Source organism: Morus notabilis, unplaced genomic scaffold (genome assembly GCF_000414095.1).
Source record: "Morus notabilis unplaced genomic scaffold, ASM41409v2 Scaffold651, whole genome shotgun sequence".
NCBI lineage: Eukaryota > Viridiplantae > Streptophyta > Magnoliopsida > Rosales > Moraceae > Morus > Morus notabilis.
Genome location: NW_010360493.1, coordinates 250,016 through 262,006, shown reverse-complemented (window position 1 = coordinate 262,006; position 11,991 = coordinate 250,016). Strand labels below are relative to the sequence as shown.

The following is an 11,991-nucleotide window of genomic DNA, read 5'->3' as shown; positions in this document are numbered from 1 at the left end:
TTTTTTGAGAAAAAAATAAAAACATTTCTAAAATGGCGTTTGACGCAATAAAGATAAAAAATGAAAACGAAAATGATTTTTTAGTTTAGTGTAAAATGAGAGAGAAATAAAAAATAACATTTAATTATTTTTTATTTTTTGTTTTTATTTTCAACTCTCCCTCGAGAGAAAGAGAGATATTAATGAGTTTTTTATACTGAAAAAAATCTCTTGATAAAATTACTAAACGCATTTTTAAAAATAATTTTTGTCTAAAATTAAAAATATTTTTATTTTCATATAAAAAATAAAATTATTTTAGAATGAGTTTTAAATGCGTTTTTAAAGTCGAAAAAAAAAGAAAAAAAAATCCATTTTTTTTGTCTGGGAAGAAGAAAATCCTCTGGAAAAAAAAAAAAAGGAAAACCCTTTTCAAGGTTACGAATTTTGTAGTAAGGTAAAATTGAACCCAAATTCCCAGTTATCGGCAGAGTGAAAACCCCTCAACTGCCACTTATCGTCTGGTCGCCATCCTCGCCGCTGGTCGCCATTGCTGCTGATTTGGTCGATCGCGGCAGCAATGTGGGGTTCTATTCTCTTCGTTACAATTTCCTTTTTTTTTTTTTGGTGATTTTGCTTGGAATTTTCTAATAGGAAAATCTTCTTCTTTTCAATTGTTTTATTATTATTGTTGTTATTATTTTTTATATTTTAAGAACGGTTCCTGAAACACGTTGGAAGAATCGAAAATGGCGGAAATGGGCTAAATGGGGAAATGGTTGGAACCCGCCCCGACTTTAGACAGATTTTTTGTTTTGTTTTGTTTTGTTTTGCTTTTCTGTTTCCTTCTTTTTTCTTTTTGATGAAACACCGTTTTTGGGTTTGGCAGATTCTGTTTGCATGTCGAATTGAATTCAACTGAAGAAGTAGATTGTGCCGACGCAATGGTAAGTTGGTTCTGATTATTTCTCGCAACTTTTTTCGTGGAAAAGTGCGGGAAAACGACGTTTAACTGAAAGTAATGGGACTCTTTTTTTTTTTTTTTTTTTTTTTTTTTTTTTTTTTTTTTTTTTCTTTTTTCTTTTTTGTTCTTCTCCGAGAATGATATATAAAAGTTTATATTTTGAAGTTTCATTCGGTTTCTTTTACTTTCTTTCTTGTTTGATTTTGTTTTCTTTGGGTTTGTTTGTTTGTTTGTATGTTATGCATTTATAAAGTCACAGTCAGATATTAGGAAGTGGTTTATGAAGTCCCACGAAAAGGGCAATGGCAATTCGGCCTCAAAGCCTGCGAAATCTGCTCAAGCTCTGCCCGAAGAGCCGGTGAGTTCTGTCGTCATTGTTTCTTTTCTTTTTGGTGATTAAAGTTTTTGTTGCATTGTTTTTCAGTGTTTGTAACTTCCAGTCTAGGGTTTTAGATCCTGGGTTTAGGAATACGGTTGTGAGAGAATAAGGTTGCGAGAGAAAAACCCCGTAACAAAATCAAAATTATGGGTTTTAACTCAGGAAACAAACAACCCCTAAATACCGGGTATTTTTTTTTTTTTTGGCTGAAAAGCTAAATACAATATGTATTTTTCTTTATGGGTATCAAATACAATCTGTATTGGGAATGTTAATTTTGAATTTTTTGGGGCTAAATACCAAATGAACTGTCAAAGACATTTCTTATCAGTGTGTGCGGCGCGTTTAAATATATAAACATATGTATACATGTATACACACACTTTTCTCGTAGGAGTCAAACGAGGAGAAGATTAATATGTCAAAGATTTTGGTTTTTCTCTCTAGTTTCGTGACAAGTGGGAAGACATGTATGGGGAAATCACCAAAAACAATATTTATGAAGAGTGGCATTAATAATGAAATCTTAATCCTTATTATTTCCTTTGTTTTTTTAATTGTTTTCAATTCGATTCTGACTAACCCAGGTGCAAGGAAGCCAAGATAATTCAGGCAGAAGAAAGACTAGCAAATATTTTTCTGCAGAGAAGCCGAAAGATGAAAAGGAGATGGTTGAGGTTCCAGTGAAAAGAAAGACTCAAACTGATAGTCACGAGATGGTAAAACCGTCGCCCGCAAAAAAGATTCACAAAGTTGATGATGACGACGACTTCGTTTTGCCCAACACTAAGGAAAAACCAGTTGCTTCCACCCCAAGAAAGAAACTTAAGAGCGGATCTGGAAGGGGAACTGGACAGAAACCCTTGGATATTGATGAAAGTGATGATGGTGATGATGATGAAGTAAAACATGTAGAAACTCCTTCCAAATCCGGTGGGAGGGGTCGTGGTGGTGGAAGAGGTGCCTCAGTGGCGCCATCTGGTGGAAGAGGAAGAGGTGCAGGGCGTGGTGGATTTATGAATTTTGGAGAAAGAAAAGATCCTCCACACAAAGGGGAAAAGGTTAAACTTAGGATTTTCTTGATTGATTTATAAATTGCATTGAATTGGTTTTATTTGAATTTTAGTTTTAGTTCGTTACATTAATTTTGGATCTTTTTTTGGCTCATTTTAGGAAGTTCCTGAAGGTGCTTCGGATTGTTTAGCTGGTTTAACTTTTGTAATTAGTGGTACACTTGACAGGTAGATTTTCTAACCTTTCTGTTCATGCAAACTCATTTTGATGGTAAACGGAGTCCTTTGCATCAACTGTTATGAAGTTGTAGAGTAATATTTTTGAGGCTTGTCGGATTGGATTAAGAAGAGGCCTCTTTTATTCTCTCTCTCTCTCTCTCTCTCTTTTTCCCAACAATTTGTTATATATGTATTGTACATGAGTTACAACTCTCTGGTGTTGTTTCTAACAGATCTTAATTACAGATGTTCTTTGTAAATTGTAACTATGAAGTAAAATTACATTTACAACTTTAATACACATCAATGCAATTTTTAAGATGCCGTTCAATCGTTCATGCTGATTATTATTGCTCTTTTATTATTTTCAGCTTATTTTTTGTTTGTATATAATTTTCAGCTTCAGAATGTATTTTGAAGTATTACTGTGATTGCAGTTTGGAAAGGGAGGAAGCAGAAGACTTGATCAAATGCCATGGTGGCCGTGTTACCGGATCTGTGAGCAAGAAAACGGTGATTTTATACTCCTCTCTCTCATTTACTTGGGTTCAGCATGAAACTACTGCCATGTGATTAACTTAGTATCTTTGCAGAACTATCTTCTTTGTGATGAAGATATTGAGGGGAGAAAATCCGAAAAAGCTAAAGAGCTTGGGTATGTTATCTTGGACGGGTATTAAGATGCATTTCTCAACTTACTCTTTGTGCCCTTTAACTTATCTTTCTTCACCCCATGCAGCACACCGTTTCTTAGTGAAGACGGGTTATTTGATATGATACGTGCATCAAGCCGTGCTAAACCTAAACAAGAATCAAAGAAATCTGTGGATGATGCGGATGTGCCAATATCAAAGAAAAGCATGCAGAAAATAGAACTTAAGAGTATGATCCAGTTAACTAAGTGGTTTTATAATTCAACATCTAAATTAAAGACAGGCCTTTACTATGTAGCTTAAATTATCTAAAATACTGAGAAGATTTTATTTTTATTTGTTGTTTTATGTTGTGTTATACATGATACATGCTTGGTATTACCTTTCTTTGATTATATGTCGTTGTGATTCTTGTTTTATTATCACATTTTAGCTTCCCCAAATGTCTATCTATATCTCTGCCGGTTTGTTTAGTGCCAAACTGTCAACTATTTGGTTTGCTATATTAGTTTAACTAGATTAGATGCATCATGTTTCTGGGACTTTCTCTTATAACTTTGGCATATTAATTTGGTTATTTTACAAGATTGCACTGGCAGCGCAGCACCAAAAGATGTAGCCAGTAAAAGTTTGGCAGCAAGGGCCTCCCTTGATAGGAAAAAAATCCAGACCGCTGAGCATTCTGCTTTGACATGGACCGAAAAATATAAGCCAAAGGTTACAAATGATATTATCGGAAATCAGTCATTGGTATGTGTCAGTTATCATTTTGCATCTAACGTATGTTAAGTATTTTTGGCTTCACTTTTCATCTTAACATGTTTTTATCTAGAAAGATTTGAAATTAAAGTTGATCCTGTGGCGTCCAGGTGAAACAGCTTCACTATTGGTTAGCAAATTGGCACGAGCAATTTCTTGATGCAGGAAGTAAGAAAAAAGGCAAAAAAGCAAATGATCCTGGTGTGAAAAAGGCTGTACTATTAAGTGGAACACCTGGTATAGGGAAAACAACGTCAGCGAAGCTGGTCAGTCAGATGCTCGGTTTCCAGATGATTGAGGTGGTGTCTAATATTATTAAAATACATTGGCCATGGAAGCATATAATTTGCCAAATTATGTCATTGAATCATTTGGTATTTTCTCCCTACTTGATACTACACAAACTTTGTTTAGGTAAATGCTAGTGACAGCCGTGGGAAGGCTGATGCCAAGATTGAAAAAGGAATTGGAGGAAGCAATGCAAATTCAATAAAAGAACTTGTTAGCAATGAGGCCCTGAGTGTTAACATGGATTGGTTGGTTTTTTGTTTTCACTATTTCTTGGACTTTCACATTGTATTTTTTTTTAAATTTATTTATAGAAATGGATCATTAATCATAAAAGAATCATGAAGTACAAGGCAATGAGGACGTGATTTTCACCTGAAAAAAAATAGCACTTTCACCACTCTGTAGAGTTGAGTTATTATTGTTATTATCTTTGTAAAAGCTTAATTAGTGGTTCAAATGCAGGTCAAAGCATCCAAAAACTGTGCTCATTATGGATGAGGTAGATGGAATGTCTGCTGGAGATAGGGGTGGTATTGCTGATCTTATTTCTAGCATCAAAATATCCAAGATTCCTATTATCTGCATTTGCAATGATCGCTACAGTCAGAAACTGAAAAGTCTTGTGAACTACTGTTTGCTTCTCAGCTTTCGGAAGCCTACTAAGCAACAGGTTTTTGTTTTAGTTTTCTGTCCAGTAAATACTTTTTAAAATTTTTATTTTTTGTTATTTGTTGCAGGACTGAACAGATTTGTTACTTGAATAGGAAAAGAATATTTGAAAGCATATGTGAAATTTCAGTTACTTGAGACAATCTTTTCTTCTGATCAATTGCTAACCCATTGACTGGTTCTTTTTCCTTGTGGAAATGCTTAAAAGGCAATTGCCTGCGTTGTTAGTATTTCTTCCGATTTCTATTGGCCAGAATTGATTTCTAGTGTAATAATTACAAGAAAAGTACAAATGTATAGAAAGTAAGATAATGCCTAATCCCTATGGATGTAGCATACTACTAGAATTGGATTATCTCTTAGATTCGTTGATTGTAGATAACTTCTGAGAGTTAATGCATGTAGACTATGATTAAGGGCTCTCTCTCTCTCTCTCTCTCTCTCTCTCTCTCTCTCTCTTAATTGACAAAAGTAGACGTACTAAAACCAACTTTAATTAGAATTACTTTCCAACAACTTAGGTCTCCAAAAGTAATCCCAAAATGGCCCTATCTAGACTTGCATGTCTTTGTGTGAACAGATGTGTTGAATGCATGGCATGTGTGTACATGCTTCCATGTGCCCACACTTTTTTTTTTTTTCCCGATAAAGTCCGTACCCACATTTGTAATGAGTGAGCATTTTTTCATTTCTTGACTTTGTAATTTGTTTCCATGTTTGACATGGTTATGGCGTACTATTGTCACTGATAATACATTTGGGTTCTGATAGATGGCAAAGAGGTTAATGCAAGTTGCAAATTCTGAAGGTCTTCAAGTTAACGAGGTGACTACTCTAAAATTAGCTTATTTTATGATTAAAATTTTTTGTTCACTGTTGTCAATTTGTTTTGAGGACAGTAGAACTTGACTTTATTATGTCTGCCCTTCTCTGCTCTCTCTCTCTCTTCTTGATATTTCTATAGACCTAATTCTTCTAGGCAACTGAACTCTTGTTGACGATATTTCAGTATCATTTGCTTTTGTATTTTAGGCGGTTGAATTATCCTTCTCTTTTTTGAATGTTCATGCATTTTTCTTTACTAATCTCTCCTTCCCAAAATCTTAGTTATATAACTCTGTTTTCGTAATCTCTACGATTCTGTTTCTTTTCCAGATTGCTCTAGAGGAACTTGCAGAAAGAGTTAGTGGAGACATGCGCATGGCACTAAATCAGTTGCATTATATGAGCCTCTCAATGTCAGTTATAAAATATGATGATGTGCGGCAGCGCTTGCTTGCCAGTGCAAAGGATGAAGATATTTCACCTTTTACAGCAGTTGATAAGTATGATGTTTTTCTTGTGCTCTATGCATTCAGCTCTTTGTACTTGCTAAAATGTTTTGTTTTTTAGTGAAACTGTCTGTATAAATACTATTTATCTCCTCCAGACTGTGTGCGTGTTGATTTGCTTTAGGCTTCGCTGCTTTTTGCTCAGTTGCTTATGAGTTTTTCTTTGTTTATGCTTAGTTTGTGGAATTTGATGAATTGTGAGTTTCAGGATTATTGTTTGTGTTAAAGAGGATATCTTATCCTCTAAAGTTTTCTGTGTAACCTGTGTATTCTTAACACAGTTATCGCTACTATCATCTAATTTTGTTGGAAATCTGTCATATGTGATAATTGTACCGATTACTCATTTGAGTATTTCAGTAGAACATATTTAGCTTGAAATAACTATTTGTTTTATGTTCTTTTTCGTGTTTGTTGTTTCTTGTTCTCTATCAATTAATAATTAGTAAGACAAAAACGATAAAAGCAATTTCAATTAATTCACACGTTATGCTAACCAGTCTGTTATCCTTGTAGGTTGTTTGGTTTTAATGCAGGGAAGTTGAGGATGGATGAGAGGATGGACCTCAGCATGAGTGATCTTGATCTAGTTCCTCTTCTTATTCAGGTTATTTTTATTATTATTATTTTTTTCAAGAATCCTGTTTGCATTACCATTTTACTATTTTCATTGCGGTGATTAACAATGTCAGCAAATTATTATATAAACAACCAAGTGATTTATTAGATACCAAAAGTCCCACATGAAATCATTATATGATGATTAGTGGTATGTGCCCTTTGGGTCCCTCCCCTTGCAAGCCGGTTTTGCAAGAGTGAGTTCTACCTAATGGCTTCCTAACATGTTTTTTCTTCCTTTACTTGCTCTCTCTCTTGTCTGTACAATAATCCAATATCTTATCATCTACTGAGATAATCAGAACAGTGGTTATGTAACATTATAACAATTTGATATCTCTTATAGTCTTATTGTAAATAAATATTTCTTTAACCTTTAAATTATCTGGCAGGAAAATTATGTCAATTATAGGCCAAGTTCAGTTGGTAAAGATGACAATGGGATAAGTCGTATGAGCTTGATTGCTCGTGCCGCTGAGTCTATTGGGGATGGAGACATTTTCAATGTACAGATTAGAAAGTATCGGCAATGGCAGCTCTCTCAAAGTAGTGCCCTTTCATCCTGTATAATTCCGTATGTTTTCTGTTCAGATCTGGGAATTGAAAAAATTTATATTTTGTTTTTACCCTTTTATTTTGTGTAGTTCTTTATGTACTTTTTCATTTTGTTGCAATCAGTACTGCACTGTTGCATGGGCAAAGGCAGATACTTGAGCAGGTAATGGATTTACATTTCGTGCAAATGCTCTCTGAAACTATCAAATTTGCTGACTTGTCTATTTGATCGTGGGAAACTCCATTAAAGGCCCCTTGCTATTTTTTGTTTTCTCCTTCCACTTGTTATTTAACAAGTGTTACTTTCCATCTCTGATTTCTTACGTTTGATTTTTCACCATTAAATTTAGTAGGACAAGTACTTCGATGTGTGCTACTCTTTTACAAGACAGAAGCTTATTTGACCCATCTGTTCGGCTGTGAACGTGAAAAAATGCAATCCCTATAAATGATAAACGAACCTTGACAAATTTTGGTTTTGACATTCTCTTGGATGTTCAATCATATTTTGGGAAATTTTGATGGATGATCGTTTTGGACATTATCTAAGACATTTACTCTTAGAAAATGTCCATAATCTTTTCAGATTTGTAAGTATTTTGTGTTGTGATTTATATTAGTAAGTCAATGATTTAATACCAAATGGGCATAAATGAAAAAAAAAATGACACTTTTGTAAAGGGGTCCAAAATTTTGGCTAGTTTATCCACATGCCGATAGGCTCCTGGAAGTTAGTTTGGTTAGAGTGTGATCTGTTATGGCTTTAGGTGTTGGTTTTGTTAGTCTAGCTGCTAGTAATGGTTAGAAGAGAATGAGAAGTATAAAAGGGAGGGATTAGTGGTTAGAGAGGTCATGTCTGATTAGTGGGAAAATTTGGGAAAACTTGGGAGAGTTGGTGGTCTCTCGAATACCACCATTTTTAGGGTTTACTTTGTAATCTCTATTATTTCATCAATATAGTTCTATTTTTTTTTTTTTTTTTTTTTTTCTGTTCAAATTGCTCTGTTCATGTTCGGTTCTTATCACATACTCTTGCATTGGAGAAGATGGTTTTGATCCCAAAATGACCTGTGTATCCTGAGGGAAATGATTTTATGTAAATTTGTCAGGAAATGATTTTATGTAAATTTGGTTATGCTGTTTATGCCAAAATGACCCTTTGTTTGCAGGGGGAGAGGAATTTTAATAGATTCAGTGGGTGGCTCGGAAAGAACTCAACATTCAATAAAAATATGAGACTTTTGGAGGATTTGCATGTCCATCTTCTTGCTTCCCGCGAATCGAATTCTGGAAGGTGATTCTCTGTTCTTTGTTTGAATTCTGCTAGATTAATCTCACATAGGATGTGTGAACATTTGATATATCCTGCCTTCCTTTTAAGGGTGTATATATATCCTGAACTCTTGGTACTTTTAGGATTTTGTATTTTCCTTCTTTTTTGATTTTACTTTCCATTGTTTAGGCAGAGTGGTTGTTTTGCATTTGTTCTTTTCTTTTTCGTTTCTTCTTCCATTTTAATCATGCAGTCTTGTTAATGATCCAGGGGAACCCTGCGGATTGAGTACCTTACTCTTCTTTTGAAACGATTGACTGAGCCACTCCGTGTGCTGCCTAAGGTTGAAAATTCAGTTTGTTTATGTTGTATGAATGGTTTGAATTTGTCATTTTGAATTTCTTTAATACATTATTATTGAATATTTATATTGTTTTGGGAACTGACCATCAGGATGGAGCAGTCCGGGAAGTAGTGGATTTCATGAATACTTATTCTATTAGTCAAGAAGATTTCGATACTATTGTGGAGTTATCCAAGTTTAAGGTAGTATTACCTTGGTTGGATAGGTTTGGTTAATTGGAACTGTGTTTTTTTCCCCTTCAAAATTACATGTTGTGGTGATATATTAAACAGGGGCGGCCAGATCCTTTGGGTGGCATTGCATCAGCTGTTAAAGCCGCTCTGACAAGAGCGTACAAAGAAGGAAGCAAGTCTCGGATGGTAAGAACTGCAGATTTTGTCACTCTTCCCGGGATTAAAAAGGCCCCTAAAAAGAGGATTGCGGCAATTCTAGAACCATCTGATGAAGGTGTTGGAGAAAACAATGAAGAGGCCGCAGCAGAAATTGAAGAGGAAAATCTCTCGGATACAGAAGACTTGGGTAAGTCTGCGTTTTGTTTTTTTGATTTGTCAGCCCCAAAGAAGTGAAAAGTAAATACTTTCCGTCGACGACATCCTTCCAATTAGAAAAGTATAATAGAGAGGAAAGTATCTTAAAAAAACTCAAGAAGATACCCACATTAACTCGAGTAAAATTTGTTCTTCCCATAGAGAAATTACGTTGGGCATTTGTCGGTTGTTTTGTGCACCTAGCTCTGGATGCTGCTTCTTTGGTAGTGTATGATAAATTAATTCATTTATTTTCCCCTCTAAATGGTCCATACTAGGGAGCATCAGTACCACCAGTGTGATCCTTGTGTTCCCTTAATGAAAATTAATTTACTAATTTTAGTTATTATAAGGCAATGAAAATGGAGCTGGATCCACTAAAATGCTGCTCTAACGTCCTTTAACAGTTGCCCCATTTTCTAAACTGTGCTTCTATAAACCAACAAAGCTTTTGTAAGCAATTAGTAGAGGTAGCAGTAGCCTAAAAGCATGAAGGGACAGTGGATTACACGGTTAAATTTTCTTTTCTTAGAGATTTTCTTTTAAAATCTTTCAGAAGATTCTGCTGCTGGTGAGAAGCTGCAAAAGGAACTTCAAAGCTTGAACAAGAAAGGTAGGCCATATTGTCTCAAATTAATGTCGTGCTTCACTTCACCTAATTAATGCATATTTTTGTTGCGACTGAAAAATCATTTGAATAAACTGATCACTGAGTCCTTATGATTGGAAGGAGTCCAAGTGCACTTGGATTTGAAGGACTCGGGAAAGTCGAGTGCAAAGAAAGCGCCAACAGGCCGAGGAAAAGGTGGTTCAAGTGCCGCAGATAAAAAGACTACTGCACGGGGTTCAGCGACTTCTGCCAAGAGAAAGAGATGAGAGAAAGTGACGTTGAGGATCAGTGGTCCTATCTTTTCATAATCGGTTTCGTTTGTAGGATATTTGGAGAGGGTTTCTTTTTTGTTCGCTTGTCCCTCATTGGCATGCTAGTATTTGTTCAGAAGGGATTGCCATATTGCTGTATATATAGTTGTGAAGTCCTAGATGGACATTTTGAGTGCTTGGAATTATGCAATGGAGTTCCTGGTCCATGTATTTTCAACTGTTACGATGCATGAGATCTCTAACACTGATCAAAGTATCTATCTATATCTATATCTATATCTATATAATAGAAATGGCAGATGCGGGTACTGTTACCAAACGCGTGGTAACAGTAACAGACCCGCACGGTAGTTTTTTTTTTTTTTGTTTTTTTTTTTTTGTTTTTTGTTTTTTGTTTTTTGTTTTTGTTTTTTTGTTTTTAAGTCTAATTGCCTCGGAATTTGCCACATTGTTTAATTCCCTAAACTTATAATACTTTTAATTTTGACAATTAATTTCCTAAACTTATAAATTTCTTGTAATGTGTCATATTTTATTAAATTTGTTTAAAATTTTCTATTAGATTTAAGGGATTAAAAATTGAAAGATTTGTGTTGTATTTAACTTGGCATGTTAAAATTTTTTGTTAAACATGTTTTTTCAATACTAATTGAACACAATCATCGTCAAAATAAGGTGTATTGTAACAACTTTACAAGTTGAGAGGGTAATTTGTTAAAATTAAAAATTTAGGGTGTAATTTGTTAAACCACAAGTTTAAGGGGCAAATATGTTAAAAACCATTTTTTTGTTTTTGTTTTTGTTTTTTTTTTTTTGGTTGCTGCTCTCCATGATTTATCTTTTAGTTTTCCGCTTTTCATCTCCTCTTTTTCCTTTTGTTTTTTCTCCTAAAATTTTATATTTTCTTGCTTATATATTTCTTTCTAATGGTACCTTAAAACTTATTTATTCTTTCATTTTAGTCCTTTTTTTACCTTTTTTTTTTATTTTTGTCCTGAAATAATATCTTCCTTTTATTTTAGTTCCTTTTGCCCTAAAACTTATTTGTCTTCATTTTGGTCCATTTTTGACTTTTTTTTTCTTTCTATTTTTCTTATTATTTCTTCATTTTAGTCTCATTTTATCTTCTTTTTTGCTAATTCCCCTAAAACTTTATTTTTTTTAAATTTTCGTTTCTTTTGGGGATTTGGTATATATATGTTATATATTCTTAATAATAACACAATAATTAAAACTTAATACACAATCACTTCTCACGTGCTTAGCACGTGTTCTTCAACTAGTTTCATTCAAAAAACAACTTTTGGTTGGTGGGAATTTAGAGAAAATTCATGGACTATGGACGCTAGACGATCGAGTGCCCTCTTTTGTGCATGTTTAGAAATGAAAAGAAAAATGGTAAATAGCCATTGGTTCCTAACCTTTTAGGAGTTTGGCATTTAGATTCCTTGTCATTTTTTCTTGGCGTCAATTTTATTTTAGTGGCTTCTCTTGTCTTTTCAATCTTCTTTGGTC

At 34.2% G+C, this 11,991-nt stretch overlaps 1 protein-coding gene across 2 annotated transcripts; it reads left to right on the top strand.

The window, feature by feature from the left end:
* The first annotated feature begins 410 nt into the window (after positions 1 to 410).
* LOC21394655 (replication factor C subunit 1) lies at positions 411 to 10,680 on the top strand. Of its 2 annotated transcripts, none has more exons than XM_024164550.1 (23): positions 411 to 561; positions 869 to 926; positions 1,197 to 1,301; positions 1,910 to 2,383; positions 2,496 to 2,563; positions 2,992 to 3,067; positions 3,148 to 3,209; positions 3,294 to 3,436; positions 3,812 to 3,957; positions 4,077 to 4,265; positions 4,381 to 4,502; positions 4,720 to 4,927; positions 5,698 to 5,751; positions 6,082 to 6,251; positions 6,774 to 6,864; positions 7,268 to 7,449; positions 7,554 to 7,593; positions 8,600 to 8,724; positions 8,974 to 9,046; positions 9,157 to 9,249; positions 9,340 to 9,586; positions 10,151 to 10,207; positions 10,325 to 10,680. In XM_024164550.1, the coding sequence occupies exons 2-23, from the start codon at positions 924 to 926 to the stop codon at positions 10,468 to 10,470; spliced, it is 2,874 nt and encodes a 957-aa protein (XP_024020318.1). In that variant the 5' UTR covers positions 411 to 561; positions 869 to 923; the 3' UTR covers positions 10,471 to 10,680. The 2 variants fall into 2 exon arrangements, with proteins under 2 accessions (XP_024020318.1, XP_024020317.1); XM_024164549.1 differs by having other exon boundaries at positions 3,794 to 3,957.
* The last annotated feature ends 1,311 nt before the right edge of the window (positions 10,681 to 11,991 follow it).